Source organism: Pleurodeles waltl, chromosome 7 (assembly GCF_031143425.1).
Source record: "Pleurodeles waltl isolate 20211129_DDA chromosome 7, aPleWal1.hap1.20221129, whole genome shotgun sequence".
Lineage (NCBI taxonomy): Eukaryota > Metazoa > Chordata > Amphibia > Caudata > Salamandridae > Pleurodeles > Pleurodeles waltl.
In genome coordinates, this window is record NC_090446.1 from 545,946,467 (window position 1) to 545,967,431 (window position 20,965).

Consider the following 20,965-nt stretch of genomic DNA (forward strand, 5'->3'; position numbering starts at 1 on the left):
ATTCCTTACTCGCAAGTGAGGCCACGTGTCGTTTCCTTTTCCGGTCAGTTCGGCGATGCGTCATTTTTCTCCCTTGCAAGAGAGCGATGTGTCAATTTCCGGATGGGGCACCTCGGATCCACGCATGCGTGGAAAATCCGGTTGCAAGGTGTTAGAAAAACGCGCTGCATGGGGATTGCGTCATTATCAGCCTCCATAAGTGGGTTTTGCCTGTCGTTTCTCCAGGTGCGATGCCTCAATCTACCAGCTGTGATGCAGGTGGAGCATCGATTGCAGCCGCAAAGCTTGCAGTGCTTCGTTTATCAGCTGCTTTGCGGAAGGTTCATCGTAAATTTCCCTGCACGGTGTCATGTACGTGGATTTTCAGTTCTTGTCTGCCAGCTTCACCTTTCAAGGGCCCAGGGACTGGATAGGGCACCACTTGGCAGGGCAGGAGTCTCAGCAGAGAGTCCAGGTGCTGGCAGGGGTAAGTCTTTGATGGCCCAGAGACTTCAACACCAGGAAATAAGCTCAATTCAAGCCCTTGGAGATTATTCTCAAGCAGTAATGCACAACAATGTCCAGTCTTTGTCCCCTTTCACAGGGAAAAGAAGCAACTGCAGTATAGCCCAACAAAGCACAGTCACAGGCAGGGGCAGCACTTCTCCTCGGCTCTTCAGCTCTTCTCCTTGGTAGAGGTTCCTCTTGAAGTGATTTAATTTTCAGGGGTTTTAGGTCCACTACATATACCCCTTTTGGCCTTTGAAGTAGGCAAACTTCAGAGGAAAGTCTCTCTTGTTTGCAAGATCCTGCCTTGCCCAGGCCAGGCCCCAGACACACACCAGGGGGTTGGAGACTGCATTGAGTGAGGGCAGGCACAGTCCTTTCAGGTGTGAGTGACTACTCCTTCCTTCCCTCCCAGCACAGATGGCTCATCAGGATACACAGGCAACACCCCAGCTCCTTTTGTGTCACTGTCTAGAGAAGAGGTGCAAACAGCCCAACTGGCAAACTGACCCAGACAGGGAATCCACAAACAGGCAGAATCACAGAATGGTTTAAGCAAGAAAATGCCTACTTTCTAAAAGTGGCATTTTCAAACACACAATCTAAAAACAACCTTTGCCAAAATATGTATTTTTTAATTGTGAGTTCCGAGACTATTTAAAGGCAGTTCCTATGGTAACCTATGAGAGAGATAGGCCTTGCACAGTGAGAACCAAATTGGTAGTATTTCACTGTTAGGACATATAAAACACATTAGTATATGTCCTACCTTAAACATACACTGCACCCTGCCCATGGGGCTACTCAGGGCCTACCTTAGGGGTACCTTACATGTACGAAAAGGGAAGGATTGGGTCTGGCAAGTGGGTACACTTGCCAAATCGAATTGGCAGTTTAAAACTGCACACAAAGACACTGCAATGGCAGGTCTGAAACATGTTGACAGGGCTACTCATGTGGGTGGCACAACCAGTGCTGCGGGCCCACTAGTAGCATTTGATTTACAGGCCCTGGGCACCTCTAGTGCACTGTAGTAGGGACTTACTAGTAAATCAAATATGCCAATATTGGAAAGCCAATTACACATAAATTTTACATAGAAGCACTTGCACTTTAGCACTGGATAGCAATGGTAAAGTGCCCAGAGTATCAAAAACAGGAGAAACAGAGTCCAGAACACATCAATAACCTGGGAAACAGAGGCAAAAAGTTTGGGGAGACCACCCCAAGAATGCCAAGTCTAACATCCTAGAATTCTATTGTGATTCCCACCAGCAGCACCCCCTCAATCTGCTTTTGATTGATCTAGGTTATTCGTGAGGTTGTAGCACGTGGGGGTATTTTGGTGGATGTGGCTTTTGGAGCTCTATTCCCAAACCTTTAAATGTTCTCTTTTCATCTAGGATGGCATCTCTATGATCTTCCCTTTTCCAGCTTGTTAAAGTGGCCTTCGTGTTTCCACTTCTAGACATGTGTACGAACTTTACCCAGGCTAGATTGTCTGATGTGAGAGCTTTCAGTGAAGAAATGTGATGGAATAGTCGTAAGAGCTTTCCTCTGTTGATTGTGTCATAGAAGCCCTCCCTTGGGGTGAAAATGAGAAATAAAGGCCAACTCAAAGCCCTCTTGAGGTCCCTCATAATCGACTCTGCCTAGTATGGAAGGCAGGCGCATTAGACTTCTTAGATGTAAGAGGCTCAGAGGGTCTAACATCGGCTTTGAAGTGTCTTTTGTTGTTTTAAGAAGGCTCAGCAATAAATGGGTTCTGGGGGGTTGTTGGCCCTTTGTTCATTTTGATGACTGTCGCTGTTGAAAGGGGACATAACGGTGACTGGATTCCATGCAGCCCCCCTGCAGTCTCCCTGGCCTCTTGGCCATGTTGTGGCTTGTTTATTGCATTAAACTGCAGGCAGTCTCACTGTGTGGCTGTGTCTACTGTCTGTTTTCCTGGGCCTAAAGAGGCTGTTAAGCCATCCATTGGATCCAACGGACTGACCAAGTTCAGCTGTGGCCCCTCATCTCCTTGTTCATTATGGCTGTTGTTGAGTGAGGCACTAACTGATGCACACTCACTCTCAATGTCCGTAGTCAGTCCAGCTGTGATTATCACAGTCGGAGCATCGCTTTGTTTTGCTTCTTTGGTCCCCTTGATCAAGATCTTGCCATGTGGGGCTGAACTGTTTGGCTTTGTATGTGGTACAAATATGAACAAAAACTTCTTAGGTCCAAGGCCTGGGTGCACTGCTGGGATGTTTGCTGCCCCTAGAGTCAATTATCTCCTTTTTAGGATGTGCTGTTTCTCTGACATCTTCCTCAAGACGAAGTGAGGGTAAAGTGTTAGTCTCCCTCTACCTAGCCCACCGTGATGATGCCTTGATGACTGTGGCTATCGTTGTCCAGCAAGTTGGTGCATTTGTACGGACAGGGCCATTCATTGTGGGAGTTGTGTGCTGTTTATGTATTCCATCCCTCTGTGCCTTGTCTGTGCGCTATACACTGAAGTTGCTAATATTTCAAATAAAATATTTAATTTGTGTATTATCGGTGTGAAGGGGCATGGCTCTTTTCACCCAGGGGCCCCCAGTAGCCTCTCCAGCAAGATTATTTTGGACCCCAAGTATGACACGTGGGTAGCCAGTGATTGTATTGTCTATCTACAGTTCGTTCTTTTGAGATTGCCAGAGGAGTGCCCTGGCTATCGTTTCTTGCAAGGTGCTGATGGTGACCAAGGAGGGGCTGGTAGCAGGGAGTGACGGGGCCTGGGTTGGCGGGTGACCCTATCTAATTGGGCTCTGGCAAATATAGGGGTTTGGGCTACTGTCTCTTCGATTTGGGCCTCAACTGTGAACAGAAAGAGGTCCGACAGATTTCACATTTCCAGGTACATTAGGCTTTCTTTGTCCCTCTAATTGGAGAAGGAGATGGTGCATGAACTTGGGCAACCACTGTCTGCTTACTTTGCCAGACTTTTCCTCTCAGGGCACTTGTGGAGGTTGGGCCGATGGAGGCTTCAACATCAGTCCTTAATTGCCTCTCATTGCCAGTTTGAAAGTTCATATAGAGGTTGCCAGAGGAAAGTGTGGAAGTAATATCTGGTCCTATAGATGTGTGACTGCCGATTTTATGAAGATTTCTCTTTTCAACCCTTTTGATCAATTTGAGGCAGATGTTTTAACCATAGGATTTCCGCTTTGGTGCCTTCCTTTCACTCCCAGTTCGACCGCCTCATGAATGGAGGAAACGAGGGAGGCTGAGGGCGATGGTGGAGTTGATGATGAAGGAGGGCCGCTGCTTTGGCTTTTTTCTGGCATAGAGCGACGTGGAGAGCATTAGGGTGATCCTATTTCGCTGATGTATAATGGAATGCTCCTGGTTAGTTGAAGGACAGTTACTTGTTATGTTTCTTATTTCCGCCGAGGTCCAGCCAACCTGTCTTCAAGACAGCTAATGATGTTTGAGTGGGTGCCACAAGGTAGAGAGGGCTTGAGTGGGAGCTCACTAGGTCTCCCGCAAGCCGCACCCAGGCCTAACTGGGCCGTCTGGGCTCACACTTGCAGCAGCCTGAAACAAAAGCAAAGGGTCACGGAGGACTTAGCCTATGGCTTCAAGCTGAACTGTTGCTATTGGAGCAGGATCAAGACTGATTTGTATCTGATTGGATCCAACCTAAGGTGGTATATTGTGCAAAAGAACTATTAACTGGGATGCAGCCTGGCGTATTTACCAGTGGCTGAGATTAATGCAAGCATTTCATCCATTAATTTTTTGTATACCTAAGAAGGGAAGCATGGTGCTCGTGGCGGTAATACGGAGGAATCTCAGGTGAGTGACAGTAGCTGCTGTTGCCTGGTTGGCTGACTGTGTAAATGCTGGAATATATCTGTGTGTAGAACCTTCTAGTAGTTGTGGAGGTTCAGAGCTGATTTGTATAGAGAACGGAGTGATGCTCACAGATGCTGCCCAGGAGGAAGCCATGCAGGACTTCTGCCTCATCAAGCATGGGCTGCAGAGAGGGGGCATAACTCCTTTTCAGGACAGAACCTGTAAGACCAACACCTCCATTTGTTAAGGAGGAACTGGTCTCAAAGGGTAGAGCTCCCGCTGCTGTCTGTGTCATTCTGACCACCCTTGTATGCGAAGTACATTCAGGCGTATAGGATGGAGAAGAGTTGCCTGCCTTGGAGGCACAAAGAATTTGTGAAGGCTATTTAAGTTAGACAAATGGTAGATATAGGATATATCTAGGACCTATACATCCAAACCAGAGGAATGAGCTACTCCTGTTTCCGGTGAATTAGAAACAATGATAATGGCCTCATCAATTTGTGTGTAACTCTCTTTAGCCACAGATTAAGGTCCAGTGTGAACACCGAATTGCTTGAATGCATGTTTGTAACTCTCTTTCCATAGGGCTGCGGTCAAACAGGTATTTTCCCTGCTCCAATTAGCTTCTAAAATAATGTAATGTATAGGTAAGTATTGATGCACTGTATGTAGCTTCATATATGTACCTCGAAGATGTATATATCTTCAGGAGATGCAGATGTGAAGAATGGTAAATGTGTTTACTGATCTTACATTATTTTGATATTGATAATCCAGCTATGCTAATTTTGTTGAATGATGTTTTTGTGTGTTGATATTCTGATATACAATTGATAGTTTTGTGCGCATAAGTCTTCACTCCAAGGGCACATGACCTACGTGCAATAGGGAAGTATAAGATTGTTTCGCAAAAGGGATCATTGTGTCCTAAAAATGCATCTTACACATGAATGAGAAAGAACGTGTGCTGATTTGCATGTTTCTCCAAATCCTACTAAAAACATAGATTAAAAAAAATTCCAGGCCCAACAGTTTACCTCAATATATCTACTGCTGAAATGTATTTGTGTTCAGAACTTCGGAGATGCATTCATTTCCGATATTTTCAATATTCTTCCATCAGGCTCTTTGATTTCCTTGTCCTTCAGGTACCCATCTCTATTTGCAGTGAACCGTGTCTTCCAGGCTATAGAAAATCAGCAATAGAAGGGAAGCCTAGATGTTGTTTTGAATGTGTTCCATGTTCAGAAGGGAGCATTACCAACCTAACAGGTGGGTGAGGTTTAGTTGTTTAAAGTATTTAACGAAAGTGTAAAGCCAGTGATTTCATTTATACTTCCAGTGATGTGAAGCAGTGAAACTAGGCATTTCAACAGAAAGTACATCCGATCTTAACACTATTATATTTTATCTGTCCGGATTTAAGGATACAAGTGGAATTTACATCTTCTTTCAGCCAACTTCAGATTGAAATTGACCTCAGCACGTCAAGAGCTCACTTTGCAATTGAACAAACTGATTCATTTTTGATAGGCCAAGCATAAGGTCTAAATTCATAACAGTGGAAAAAACCTATCTAAATCTAATACATTTCAATCCATTTGTCTTCTTCACTTCTCTGGGTTTCTGACTATTGCAGACATCTAACTGCTTTATGATGGTTGCTGGTTGAAATCCCAGTAAGACAGCTCAGGGATTTAGTCAACTGCTTCAAATACCTATTTGTAACCTGGAAGTCGCAGATTCCAATCCCACTAAAATGACTTAATGGGATGATGGTCGGGAGGAGCCAAGATGGCGGCCGGGAAGGACGCTTGATTAAGCGCTCCTCTCGGGCTCGCCACGTAAATATTTGCGGGGCGCTCCTGGGGCGCCGCTGTCGCAGCCCTGTGGCGGGATCCGCTGCTGGGACCGCTCTTCCCTCGCTGACGGCTCCGGGCGCAATCGAGCGGCCGGGCAGAGGGGCTGCCGCGGAGCGGATCGGAGCCGGGAGCTGCGGCCGCCATTTTGCCGGCTGTGTCGGGCTGGATGCGGCCTTAAGGACTGGAAGAGAGGTGGGTGCGCGGAAGCGGGAGCGGCCACCCTCGCGAGGGCGATAAGCCCATATTTTGCTTCAATTACGCCCTGGGAGCCCCCCCCTCTCCTCATCCGCCTATCGGCCGCCGGAGTTTCCCCTCCCCCCCAACCAGGCGTGGGGGAGCTCCAAGGAGCAGCGGCGGTTTAACGAGCAGAGAGACGCGCCTCCCCCTCCGCAAAAGGCCCTGTGGGACCACAACTACAGGCCAGGGGCGAATTTGTTTCACGAGCGGGCCGGGACCCGCTCCCTGGACTCCCCAGCTGCTACGCGTGGTCACGGGCCCTGTCGGGCGGCTGTGAGCTCGGCCACAGCAGACGCGCCCTCTCCTGGAGGCCGCTGGCGCCATCTCCCCTTGGGGTGGGGTTCAGCGCCAGATTTGGAGGTCCTGGCGGCGAGACGGACGTACGGCATCTGCGGGGACCGCTGCGAAGGGAACTGGGAGTCACTGCCTTCGCCTTGCATCGACTACCCCCTCCTGCCCGCGAGGGGGGATGAAGGACGGGAGATGAATCCTGTCGTGGGCCACTGGGGGTGCCTCCCTATCTCATAGCTGATGGCGTGGAGCGCCCATCCCGGGAATCGTCTCTGGACCTGCTGCTGGATTGCGAAGCCACCACAGACGTGGTTTGCGCAGGGTCGACCAGGATCAAGCTAAGCCATATCCTCTGTTAAATGGCGCCGACCTGCACCACAGGGTGGAACAGTGCCTAAAGAACCGTGCTAGCCCGTAACACACTGAGTGGACACACCTGGGAAAACCACTCCTCTACTTCACACCGAAAGAGGACCTAGAGCCTGGAGCTGGCTGCTGACCGGGGGCACGGGGCACGCACGTGGACCCAGCGACGGGAGGTACTAGACCGCCTGAATAAGATCTCATTAAGAGAATCACCAGCAGGGCCAAAACCTCATAAACTGGAATCTGCACGGACGTGGCCCCGTGGGGACATATACGCCCTCCTCGCTTGCAGGGCCCAGAGAAAGTAGGTGAGCACGTGATTCTAGGTGGAATCAGGCCGCAACAGATAAGTCAAAATGGCCGGAAGACTCAAATCAGCTAAAAACCAGGATCGGAACACGCTAGGTCAGGCACCCGGAGATCAACAGCATACGCCCTCTCTGCAGTCGTTGGAGTCCACGCTCATGTCACATTCCTCGCAATTCGAGAAAATACTACAAGCAATCATGGACACTAAAACCTCACTGGAGACCAGGATAGACACGGTATCGCAAGACCTGAACATCCTCAGAGTAGACCATGGCAAACTATCTGATAAAGTGAAGACAACGGAGGCGGTGCTAAGTGAACTGGCCCCCACGGTAGCGGGTAACCAAAAACAAATTCTCCGTCTAGATGCAGAAGTAAAGTCACTGCTGAGAAGAGCAGAGGAGGCAGAGGGCAGATCCCGTCGCAACAACATACGTTTTCTTGGTTTTCCTGAAAAATCACTGGATCAAAGCTCAGAGCTCCTGCTGGAACACTGGCTAATTAAAGAGGTCCTGAATGGAACCCCATCCAAATTCTTCTCAGTGGAAAGAGCATATAGAATCCCCGGACGCCCCCCGGCACCGGGCCAACCTCCGAGACCGCTGATAGCCAGGTTTTTAAACTTCAGGGACCGGGATACGATACTCCAGCAGTTCCGCAGCAAAGGCCCATACAGGTACGAGGACTCGACTGTTTACGCTTATCCAGACTTCACTCAGGAAGTGCAAAGGCAACGCAACTCCTTCACCCAAGTAAAACAACGCCTCCGGGAGTATGACATAAAATACGCATTAATGTTCCCCGCTAAATTACGTGTAACAACAGATGAGCGCATTCATGTATTCACCTCACCGGAAGATGCCTGGACGTGGATGCATGCCAAAGGCATCGCCCAACCCCGCGAGGCAGCTGGTACCGATGAGAACTGGTCAACGACGAAACCTAGGAAACGATCCAAAAGGCACGCCAGAGGTCAACCCACGGTGGAACAGGCTGCAGAGGAGAGAGCCAGGGCCATTAAAGAAACCCCCCTACTAACTCAGAATTCCTTTGAGACGCTCAGGACCCAGCCAGTGGAAGGCTCGGAATCTGACTCGATCAGCTCGGACTCTACATTAACGGAGGCATTGAGGGGCCCGGAGCTCACCCCCAGGTCCGCAGACACACTCTGAACAAACACTACTGTACTATCCCCCCAAGGGGGACCAACCGCCACGGCCGGAGTTCAGAACTGAACTTTGCGACTTCCTCCTGAAGTGGGTGGTCACATCACCTGAACTTATGTATCCTTGCACGTTTGCTCCTGGAGATAACTCCTTTATTCATATTGTGCGCGGCGGGCGGAGTGGGGCAGGGGGACGGACGGCTGTGCCCTGGGAGTGCCCCAAGCCAATTGCGGACCGTGTCTGCAGAAGGATGCGAGCCCCTAAAATGAGCCGCATCCGGATAGTATTATTGCTCCTCGCAGTTATCCATACGGATACACCTTAGCACGCACCTAAAATGGGTGCGTAGCCTGTTGCAAGTTCACAGTTGGGGTTGGGATCCAGTTGGGGAGGGAAAGAGGGTAACTATTAGTTTGTGCACTACCGGTCTGCTCACAACACTGGATAAGCGCCCGGAGGTGAGGGGCCCGCACGCGGGGGCGACGGGGGCGGAGGAGACCCAATGGGCCTTCCCTGAATCCGGGGAGCAAGACATGCACTCACAAATTGAATATGGCCCAATCCACAACCCATAGCACATACAAATATGACATAGTCACTTGGAACATCAGGGGACTGGGGACTCCGGGGAAAAGGTCCAGGGTGCACGCAAGACTCAAACGCCATGGCATACATATTGCAATACTACAAGAGACTCACCTGCGGGACCCAGACCTGCAGGATCTACGCAGTAAATGGGGAGGTCAGATTGTGGGCACATCCTATTCAACCTTTGCGAGGGGGGTACTCATATGGATAGCAGGGAATGTCCCTTTTATCCAAACATCACACAAGATAGATCACGAGGGCAGGTATGTGGTAGTGGAGGGTAGGCTGGACGGCAAACAATTGTCAATTATAGGGGTATACGCTCCCAATAGCGCACTGCCTGAGTTCCTGAGCACACTCACTCCTGCGTTATTAACGAACCCCGAAACACCCGCCATATGGGGAGGTGACTTCAATTGCACGCCAGATCCAGCATTGGACAGGTCAAATCCCCCCACATATTCAACAGTCACCAGACACCTCAGCCGCCCATTATCGATATGGGCTAGTAACATGAGCCTTCATGACATATGGCGCATGAAACACCCACGACACAGGGAATATTCATTTTATTCAGCACCACATAAGGTACACACCAGGATAGACTTGATGTGGGGCACCCAGGAGATCTGCACAGGGACCAGTAGAATAGAATACCTAGCCAAGACACTATCAGATCACTCACCGCTTAAAATAGTTTTGGACTGGGGCAGGAAGCGCCAGGCTATCCCAACGTGGAGGCTACAAGCGGAAGCCTTACACGACCCTGCGTTTACAGACTCACTGAGAACAGCGCTGAAACAGTATTGGGAATTAAACACTGGCACCACAAAGCTAAGAGCAATGGAGTGGGACGCACACAAAGTGGTGATCCGTGGACATTGTATTTCCACTACATGGGGGGTGAGGCGCACACTCCATGCAGAGGTTAGCAAGCTGGAGCAGAAACTAAGAGCACTAGAAAACGCAGTTGCCCGCAATGAAATGCCATACACGGCCCTGAAGGAAACGCGCGCAGAACATGCAAAGGCTGATGCTACATTACGCCTTCACGATCACAAACACCACGTGGCTAGGCTACAGTCGGAAGGCGACAGATCTGGTAGGCTGATCGCATGGCTGCTGCGGGAGGACCAGCGGTGCCCTCCGATCGGGGCGATAGGAACAGGCGCAGGCGCAATAGCTACCACGCAGGTAAAAATAAATGATGCGTTTAGGGAATATTATACACAATTATACACCAAAAGCACATCATGTACCATCCAACAACTTGAGTCCTTTCTAGCAGATTCTCCCCTGCCCCAACTAATGCATGTCGACAGAGAGACACTGGAAGCCCCCATCACATTAGGGGAACTCAATAAGGCTCTTGAACAACTACCTAGGAATAAAGCCCCAGGGACAGATGGCCTGCCGTCAGAATACTACTCCACTTTCGCGTCACACCTTAACACACATCTCCTAAAAACGTTCGAAGAAGCAGGGACCAATGGTATCCTGCCTCCCTCAATGAGAGAGGCAATGATAGTGATCCTTCCAAAGCAGGAACGTGACCCCACTGACGTCAGGTCTTACAGACCTCTCTCACTGTTGAACCTAGACTGCAAGATACTTGGCAAAATCCTGGCTAACAGACTAGCTCCCTACATGCATATCCTGGTACACGATGACCAGAATGGATTCATCCCGAAACGTAACACCTTCCTAAATATTCGGAGGCTGCTCAGTGTGATGGGTGACACCCCCCCGACCGCACTCGAGGAGGTGGTGATATCGCTCGACATAGAAAAAGCATTTGATACATTAGAATGGGACTTCCTGTTTGCCACTATGCAGTTACTGGGTATCGGTCCAAAATTCACAAACTGGGTACGCATTCTGTACACTGCCCCACAGGCTAGGGTGAAGACGGGAGGAGTAATATCAGAAAGCTTTCCGATTAACAGGGGAACAAGACAGGGCTGCCCCCTCTCCCCCCTCCTATTTGCCTTAGCGATGGAACCACTAGCTGCACGCATCCGGGCCAAAAAAGAAGAATGGGGGGTGTCAAGGAACGGCACTCTCCACTCCATATCATTATACGCAGATGATGCCCTGATATACATACGCAGAGTGGAGGAGTCGCTGCCCCCAGTGATGTCGCTGCTGTCTGAGTTCGGAAGGGTATCTGGTCTAATAGTTAATTGGGGGAAATCCTGCACATTCCCACTAACCAGCTGGCCTCCTGCGAGGCAAGAAAGTGCCCCACCAGGCCACCTAAAATGGTGCTTCGACACATTTAAATACCTAGGAATCAACGTATACCACAAGGCGGAAGATCTAAGGGATGGAAATCTGGGGAAAGCGGTGTCCTCTGTTAAGAGTTCAATACGCTTCTGGAATAAATTACCACTCTCACCACTGGGTAAAGTAGCTATAGCAAACATGCTGATATTACCTAGACTGCTGTACTATTTCGCGGCCCTACCAATCATTATCCCCAAAAGCTTTTTCGTCGGCTTGAACTCCATCCTGCTACAACTGGTGTGGGGAGAGGGTAGAAGGCGGGTTGCACTTACCACGCTGCATCATCCGGTAGCAATGGGTGGACTGGGCGCCCCAAACTTTGAGCTCTATTCTGCGGCCGCACAGCTGCAGTGGATCTTAAATTGGCTCCATAGACCTAGCTCGGCAGAAACTATATGGTTGCAATCCCGACTCCAGGGCGCTCCCATACTAGTTTGGTTGTTGGATAAGCAGACTAAAAGCACATGCACAAACCCGCTGATGATAGTGGCACACACATACTGGAAGAAGTATATCCAAAAGGGAGTTAAAAAACTACCCTACTCACCACTCCTCCCGCTGGATAGGCTCCCCGGATGGGTGGAAGCCGGCTCATATTCACCTACAACTTGGTTAGACGCAGGTATAGGTACAGTAGGAGACTGTTTCGAGGAAGGGAAATTAATGACCTTCGAAGCTATACAGGCCCTCACAGAGATCAATCCGGGGCAATTCTTGGCATATCACGCGATATGCCATGCAATCAGGAAAACGTGGGCATCTGGCGACGTAGAGCCTGATATCTCAGTCACCCTGCATCACATGCTGAACTGGGACCCCCAAGGAAAAGCAGTCTCAAACCTTTATAAACTTCTGAACAGACCCCCGGAAGATAACCTGCAGAAAGCTAGGGAGAGGTGGAACACCGTATTGCCTATTCCGATCTCAGGGCCAGATTGGCCAAAAGCTCTGTGCCACACACGTGAGGTCTCAAGAAACCCCAGATTCCGATATACACAGTTCAATTACCTACATCAGACATACCTGGCGCCGGCCAGGATTAAACGCATGTTCCCCGGGTCGGACCCAGCCTGTCCCAGATGTAAAACACCAGCAGCACAGTTCTATCACTTGGTCTGGGAGTGCCCGTGGTTACGGGGGGAATGGGAAGGGGTGGTCACAGCCTTAGCGGAAATCACGGGGCTCAACCTGGACACGAATCCCAAATCCTGTCTACTCGGATTAAGGACGAAAAGAAATAAACACTTGCACAGGTTTGTAGATCTAGCGTATGCAATGTACAAAAGATTGATAGCAACGAACTGGAAGGCTCGCAACGCGCCTGACTTAAAAGTCTGGCTTGCTCTTACGCTACGTTGGGCTCGAGCTGAGCATCAGGTATTAACAAACTTAGCTCGTAGGGGACTGCGACAGGCGGGCTGCGAGGCCTGGGGCGTCTTAGTGTCTAGGCTAGAAGCCAAAAATGATGAAAGACCCCCCTGAATCACAGATAGCTGTATCCACCTGGAAGGCCGCGGGCCCCGCCCCCGGCAGAAAGGCAATACTACACCTGGGGACGCATACATATCCATCATCAATGCCTCGCCAACACTGATAGCTAAGCAGCCCATCCCCCCATGCAAGCATGCCACAGCACCAAAAGGCCTGCATACTCAACCAATAGACACCAGCGCTAAGATCTACTGTGCCATAACCCTCCTCCTTGTTCCCCCCCCCCCTGTTTCCTCTGCCCCCCGACCTCACCCGTGTGGACACGAGGGCCCCTGTCGCCAATGGCAATAGAACCACATTGCAGCTGAAAACTTTGCCCTACGGGGTGGCAACCTCGGTAGTGATGGGCAGAATTAGCAGACCGGGAAGTGCACTCAAGTTCTTAGAAGTTTGTTATATATATTGACCTTAATATGGGAGAGCCAGACGACAGATTGTAACCAATGACAATTTGCTATCAATGACTTTGTATGCCAGAAAATGTATGGCTTTCGTTTTGAAAAATCAATAAAAACATGTTTAAAAAAAAAAAAAATGGGATGATGGTCTACCTCCAGAGATCTGCTTGTTACTTAAAAAAAAAAAAAAACATATTCTTCGATATTTGCATATTTCTAATTGTGACATTTTCGCGGAGTCTTAGGCTATGAAATTGTAGTGCAAAGGCATCAAGGTGGCTTCCTTCAAATTTCATTATTACAAAGCTCCTAACATCTTCATATTTCATCATCCACAGCCATCAGTCGTGGAACTCCTCCAAGCTTCAAATCAAGCATGGACAACAACTCATTCTCAACTCATTCTCAAGAATACATTACTTACCAACAAGGCCTGTTCTAATTACATGAAACCTACAGGTCATCCACAGGCCATGATAATCAAGTCACAATCAATCAGGAACCTGATGGCCTACAAGTTATCCACCAAATGGACTAAGACTTTCAGTCCTAGAGAAGATCTGCTATCTTCATTGTAAACTATACCATTATGGCCACAAGCCATGTTATCTGTCTATGCTGGCCATCTCTCCATCATATAGACCTAGAGCTAGGTGGAAAACAAAAAGGTGCCTGGAACAGGTCTCAGTGTTTTTTCCCAAGCACAGACCTGATGACCGGTGTCTTCACTTGAACCAATCCAGTATACAAACTGAAAACATTCCATAGTTACAATTTGCCCAGCTAGGAGTCTGGCAACACCATACTGAACAGAACCAAGATGAAGGTCCAGGATATAACTTTTTCACAAATTCAGGAGGCGTCCTTCCCAGAGCTGCCCCTGTGTGCAGCAGTAGGATTGCAGACTGCTAACAGAGCTACTGCTAGCTGCAAAACCAATTAAAATTACATGTTGTGTTTGCAGGCACAAGACATATCCCAGTGGAATGCACACTGCTGGTGAACTGTCTTCTAAATGGACATCATTGCTTTCAAAACAGTCCACCACTCTAACCACTGGATTCATTAAGAAAAGGGCTCTACCAAATGCTTCTTAAATCTCACTTGAGGGCGATATCAAAAGTCAAATCTAGCAACTCATCAGAAATTCACCCTGGAAATTAGACTGCTACAGCAGTCTTTGGCTGTCAAATTTAGTGGCTCTTCAACACTCAACTTGAGTTCTTAAGGTAACTAACCAACCTAACAAAGGATCAATTTCAATTCAAATGTTTCAACATGCACCGTTATAAAAGTCACTTCTATTCAACTCTGGCTACTAACTCCAGGACATCCTCCAGAAAATAAATCAGAAATTTCAGTCGATGAGCAGAACACCTTGTGCTTTACCTATAGGAACTGTCAGACCTTTCAGCCTTAGGGTGGTCTTCCCCCAAACGTTTTGCTTACTTAACTCCAATTTCTGCTGGATTTCTTTCTTTTGACCTTAGTACTCGGTGCACTTTACTACTCCTACCTGTGCTAAAGTACTAATGCTCACTCCCCTAAACATGGTTTGATTGGCATATAACTGATTGGCACATTTAATTTACTTATAAGTCCTTTCAGGAGCATTAAACCACATACCCAAGGCGTACAGATTAAATGCTACCAGTGAGCATGCAGCACTTATTGTGCCACCCTCTTAAGTAGCCCTCCAAACGTGTCACAGGCCTGCCATTGCAGCCTGAATGCAGTGTCACACTACCATGTTGACTTAGCATTTAAATCCCCTTGCCAAGCCCTAAACTCCCCTTTTATTTCATATAATCACACCTAAGGTAGGCCCCAAATAGCCCATAGGGCAGGGTGCTGTGTAAATATAAGGTTGGACATGTATTTTTAAAGTTTTACATTTCCTGGTGGTGAAAAACTTCCAAATTTGTTTTTCACTAGTGTGAGGCCTACTTGCCCAATAAGGTAACATTGGAGATACCATATTACATTTAACAAGGTGTAATTTCTAATTGGTGGATATGTCATGTTTATTATCTATGAAGCTGTAAAGATAAACCTTCTTTAATGGTAACATCACATTCTTCATTACAATTTTGAAAATGTCACTTTTTGTCAAGTTGGCATTTTCCTGCCCTTTGACTTTTATATTTGCATATACTTTGTATAGCTGACAGTTAGGCCCTGACCGCCGCCCGCCAGGCGGGAACCGCCAATCGGCCGCCATGCGGCCAAAAGACCGCTGCCGGCATTCCAACATTCCCGCTGGGCCGGCGGGCGCTAACCAAGTTAGCGCCCGCCGGCCCAGCGGGAATGTGGCCGCATCACAGAAGCCGGCTCCGAATGGAGCCGGCGGTGTTGTGGCCGTGCGACGGGTGCAGTTGCACCCGTCGCGCTTTTCACTGTCTGCTAGGCAGACAGTGAAAAGCTAGCCGGGCCCTGTTAGGGGACCCCTGCACTGCCCATGCCAGTGGCATGGGCAGTGCAGGGGCCCCCAGGGGCCTCAGGACACCCCTTACCGCCAGCCTCTTCCTGGCGGTGAAAACCGCCAGAAAAAATCTGGCGGTAAGGGGGTCAGAATCCCTAGGGCAGCGCTGCTTGCAGCGCTAACCTGGCGGATTCGCTCAGCCGGGGCAAAAACGGCGGGAAACCGCCGGCCCCGGTTTTCCGACCGCGGCTTTACCGCCGCTGTCAGAATGGGCTTGGAAGCACTGCCAGCCTGTTGGCGGTGCTTCCGTCATTCTGCGCCCTGGCGGTCCAAGACCGCCAGGGTCAGAATGACCCCCTTAGACTTTCTAATTTCCTCCCAGATAGTCACAGAATAGAGGGATTAGATGTCCCTTAATGGGCCATCTGCTGTCAGGATGGTGGAGGGCGGAGAAAAGCACAGTCCCTCTTACATCTGAGTAGCCTGTGCTCTGCCTTCACACAGAGGGCCTAATCACCCTGTATTGTCACAGCAGCCAGCTTGGAGCCAGGACACGGCAGTCAGGATATTCCATGTTCTTCAAAGAGCCTCTCTAGAAGTTTCTCCTACCTTTTAGAAAAAGGGCGCTAGGGCATAAAAATAGGACCTTGAGTCTCACTCTTTATTTCACTACTGGACCTGAGGAAGGACTCTCAGAGGACTGCCTGCTGTTGTGACCTGCTGTGCACTCTGAGCGACTGCTGCTATACCTGGAAGGACTGCTTTACTGCCTGGAGTCTGCCTTGAACCCTCAGAAGCCATCCCTGATGTTGAGCCCTATATCATCAAATGCACCCAGGGCTCCCAGAAGTGACTCCAAGGACTATATTGGAGGCCCCCTGTTCAGAGCTACAGGGACATTGCACGCTCCCACCATCTTGAACCCGGACCTGGAGCCAACATAAGTGAGTCCTGTGCCCCCAAAAGAGTCCCCCGGTTGTGGTGCTAAAATTGCCCAAATATAAAGTTCCCAAATCTGAGGACTTAGACAACATTTGGCCAAAACGAGCTCTGAGAACCAGGAGGAGACCGGAACCCACCTGCTAGCCTACACCCCGAGGTTCATTGCCGGTCAGATTTACTTTGTGACTTCTCCCGCTACATTCTTCCCCGCAGCAGCAAAGCTCTTTCAGTGGTCCTTCGCCAAAGAGGTATCCGACCACGTGGAATTGTCTTCAGCTACAGCCCTCTACTTCATCCTGCTGAAGATTTCTAACTTCCAGTTTGGCAACTAACGGTCTGATTAAGATCTTGGCAGAGAGGTTATCCTGTCGAACCCCATAGGCTTCAATGGGATCATAGTACGGCAGATGGGATATCCGTCACATTTGTGAATGAGTATTCCCCTCCACCAGGATCAAATTCAGGCCCAATTCTGAAAGTAGAAATCTTCACCGCAACTTTGACCCAAGGCCATCTGACGTTGAAGCTCCCACCTCGGACACCTCCTGCAGCCTCGCCCCAATGAACTTTATTTTCTCAGACTGTCCAAAGGTGAGCGCTAACTGGGCACCATCCACTACTTGTATTCGATCCACACTTCATTGAGGTCGCCCTTAACTTTTCCCTTTGACCCGGTCTTGCATGACGAGATGTCCGTAGTTGGCGTTTTCTCATTTTAGGAACGTAATTTCACTTAAAACTTAAAAAATGTACAACTCTGGTTCTAATGATTGGATGTTTGTCATTTTGGTTTCAAATACTTCAAAAAAATGTACTCTATTTTTCTAAATTGATTTGGGGTTTTTCTTGAGTTGTGTTGTCACTTTATTACTGTTTGTGTGCTGTATAAATACTTTACACCTTACCTCTAAGTTAAGCCTCCCTTCTTTTTGTGCCAGGCTGCCCAGGGTTAAGCACAGGTTAATTTAATGACTTTTTGTGGTTCACCCTGCAAGTGATCTTGGCTAATACTTGACCAGGGCTCACACCCCACTCAACCAACAACTCACTTTCTCACAGGATCCTGTCCTAAATCTCCTGTACCTCTTCAACAGACTTTGGTATAACAGCAGCGGACAGGGTCAGCACTCTGGTCTGCAATCTGTGTATGTATCACATGCCTTATTTGTGTAATTTGGAATCCTACATACCTTTCCGTCACGCTTCTGAATCAAATCTTGCAAGGAGATTGTGCATGCTGTTATGTTATATCATGTTAAGCTACATTATGTTATGGTATGCTATGTTATGTTTTGTTTTGTTATGTTATGATGTGTGTGTATTTGTAAAGTGCACTCTGCAAGAGCATCCTGGTGCTGATCAGCTGTGTGCGCCTAGCTCAGCCTATGGTGAGTTGGTTAATTGAAACATCAGGTTCTCTGCTTCTTGTGGAATTCAAGAAGAAAAAGTGACGCTTTGATGTGGAATGGGAGATTGTTCAACTTTTTAGGAATGATGTCTCTCCTCATGATATGTTTCTGTGTATGCATGAGATGTGTGCAAAAGTAGGAGTCAAGTGGTGCAGGGTGTGTCTGTGTGTTTGGTGGCAAGAGATACTACTGTTCAGGAAGGTGGGACCTGAGTTGTGAAGTGCCTTGAATGTGTATGTGAGGAGTTTGAATTAAGCACGTTTGTGAATCAGGAGCCAGTGGACCTTCTTGAGGTGTAGTGTGATGTGAGATCTGTGTGGGATGTTGAGGATGAGTGTGGGTGCCATGTTATGAATGGTTTCTAGTCTTTTAGTGAGTTGCTTAATGATCCCTACTGTTAGAAATGGGTCTTTGGTTGGCAGTCAGGTAACCCCCTGTCCAAGCCAGGACCCTCACTCAAGTCAGGACAAAGGAGAAACACACCTGATTAACCCCCACTCATCCCCTTGGTAGCTTGGCACGGGCAAGCAGGCTTTACTCAGAGGCAATGTGTAAAGTATGTGTACCAACACACACAGTAATACAGTGAAAACACTACAAAATGGACACCACACAAGTTTAGGAAAATAGGTAATATTTATCTAAATCAAACAAGACCAAAATGATAAAAATCCAACATACACAAGTTAAAATATGAATTTTCAAAAGAATAAGTCTTACTCCATAGAAAAAAATGGAAGCAATGATTTTGCACAACGTACCTGGTTTGCGTGGAAAATAAAACCACACAGACGAGAGTCGATTCCTCACTTGCAAGCGAGACCATGCGTCGTTTTCTTCTCCGGGCGGGTAGGCGCTGCGTCATTTTTCTCTCTTGCAAGAGAGCGATGAGTCGATTTCAAGTGGGTACCTCAGATCCGTGCAGTCTTTCATTGACTTTTGACACCCAGGGACGGTGCGTAAAAAATCCGGTCACACAGTGTTAGAAAACCATGTTGCATGGGGTTTGCGTCATTATCAACAGCCGCAAGCGGGCGTTGCACGTTGTTTCTACAGTCGTGATGTGCCGATCTCCCAGCCGAGATGTAAATGGGGCATCAATTTCAGCCGCATAGCCGGCAGCACGTTGTTTACCAGCTGCGTTGCAGATGGTGCGTTGAAAATTTTCCCACATGGCGTTCTGTACGTGGATTTCTGCTCATGTTCTGCCAGCTTCACCTTTCAAGGGCCCAAGGACTGGATAGAGCACCACTTGGCAGGAGTCTCAGCAGAGAGTCCCGGTGCTGGCAGAGGAAGTCTTTGATGGCCCTGAGACTTCAAAACATGAGGCAAGTTCAGTTATACCCTTTTCTGCCTTAGAAGTTGGTAATCTTCAAAGGCAAGTTTATCTTGTTTGCAAGATCCTGCCTTGTCCAGGCCAGGCCCCAGACACACACCAGGGGGTTGGAGACTGCATTGTGAGAGGGCAGACACAGCCCATTCAGGAGTAAGTGACTACTCCTCCCTCCACTCTAGCACAGAGGACCCATCAGGATATGCAGGCTACACCCCAACTCCCTTTGTCTCACTGTCTAGAGGTGGCTCACAAACAGCCCAACTGTCAAACTGACTCAGACAGGCAATCCATAAACAGGCAGAGTCACAGAATGGTTTAGGCAAGAAAATGCCTACTTTCTAAAAGTGGAATTTTAAAACTAACAATCTAAAAACCAACTACACCAAAAGATGTATTTTTACATTGTGAGTTCAGAGACCCCAAACTCCATATTTCAATCTGCTGTCAAAGGGAATCTGCACTTTAATAATCTTTAAAGGCAGCCCCCTGTTAACTCATGAGAGAGATAGGCCTTGCAACACTAAAAACAGGTTTTAGCAGTATTTCACTGTTAGGACATGTAAAACACATCAGTACAAGTCCCACCTTTAACATACTCTGCCCATGGGGATACCCAGGGCTTACCTTAGGGGTGCCTTACATGTATAAAAAGGGAAGGTTTGAGCCTGGCAAGTGGATACACTTGCCAAGCCGAATTGGTAGTGTGAGACTGTACTCAGACAGTGCACTGGCAGGTCTGAGCCATGTTTACAGGGCTACTAATGTAGGTGTCACAATCAGTGCTGCAGGCCCACTAGTAGAATTTGATTTACAGGCCCTGGGCAACTCTAGTGCACTTTACTAGGGACTTACTAGTAGATCAACTATGCTAATCATGGATTACACATATGTTTTACGCAGGAGCACCTGCACATTAGCACTGGTTAGCAGTGGTAAAGTGCCCAGAGTATCAAAAACAGCAAACACAGAGTCCAGCACACATCAGCAACCTGGGAACCAGAGGCAAAAAGTTAGGAGAGAGCACACCAAGGATGCCAAGTCTAACACGTTTCCACCCAGCTGAAAGTTGGGAGAAACTGCCCAGCCTCATGGGAGTTCTCACAACTAAGTTGGACGAATCTGGACAGACCATCAGCATTGGGGTGTTCTGTGCCAGGGCGGTGTTCCACCATAAAGTCCATTGCCTATATGGAAATGGACCACCTCAACAGTTTTGGATTCTCACCCCTCATCTGCATTAACCATCTGATGGGCCCAGCATGCATCAACAACCTGGGAAGCAGAGGCAAAATGTTAGGGGAGCCCACACCAAGGAATCCAATACCTGCGTAGATGGTGTTCCCATAGTCCAACTTGGTGGTGCCTAGGGTGTGAGTGACAGTTTTTCTAGTGTTGCTTAAGAGCCATTTAAAGATCTTCTTCAGCATCTTCAGTATGGGGAAGCAGAATGAAGTGATGGCTTTGACCTGTGCATTCATGCTAGTCTGCATTTTCAGCACACACTGCATTTGCTGAATTTTCAGTATGCCAAGGCAATCTCCTCTTTTGATG

General features: G+C 48.4%; 1 protein-coding gene across 1 annotated transcript in view; it reads left to right on the forward strand.

Annotated features, from left to right (window-relative positions):
- Nucleotides 1–20,965, forward strand: part of LOC138246919 (vomeronasal type-2 receptor 26-like) — a 410,539-nt gene that overhangs the window by 379,189 nt on the left and 10,385 nt on the right. Inside the window, exon 7 of the mRNA XM_069201665.1 lies at nt 5,460–5,583. Coding sequence (XP_069057766.1) covers nt 5,460–5,583 — 124 coding nt within the window. The remainder of the gene's footprint in view (nt 1–5,459; nt 5,584–20,965) is intronic.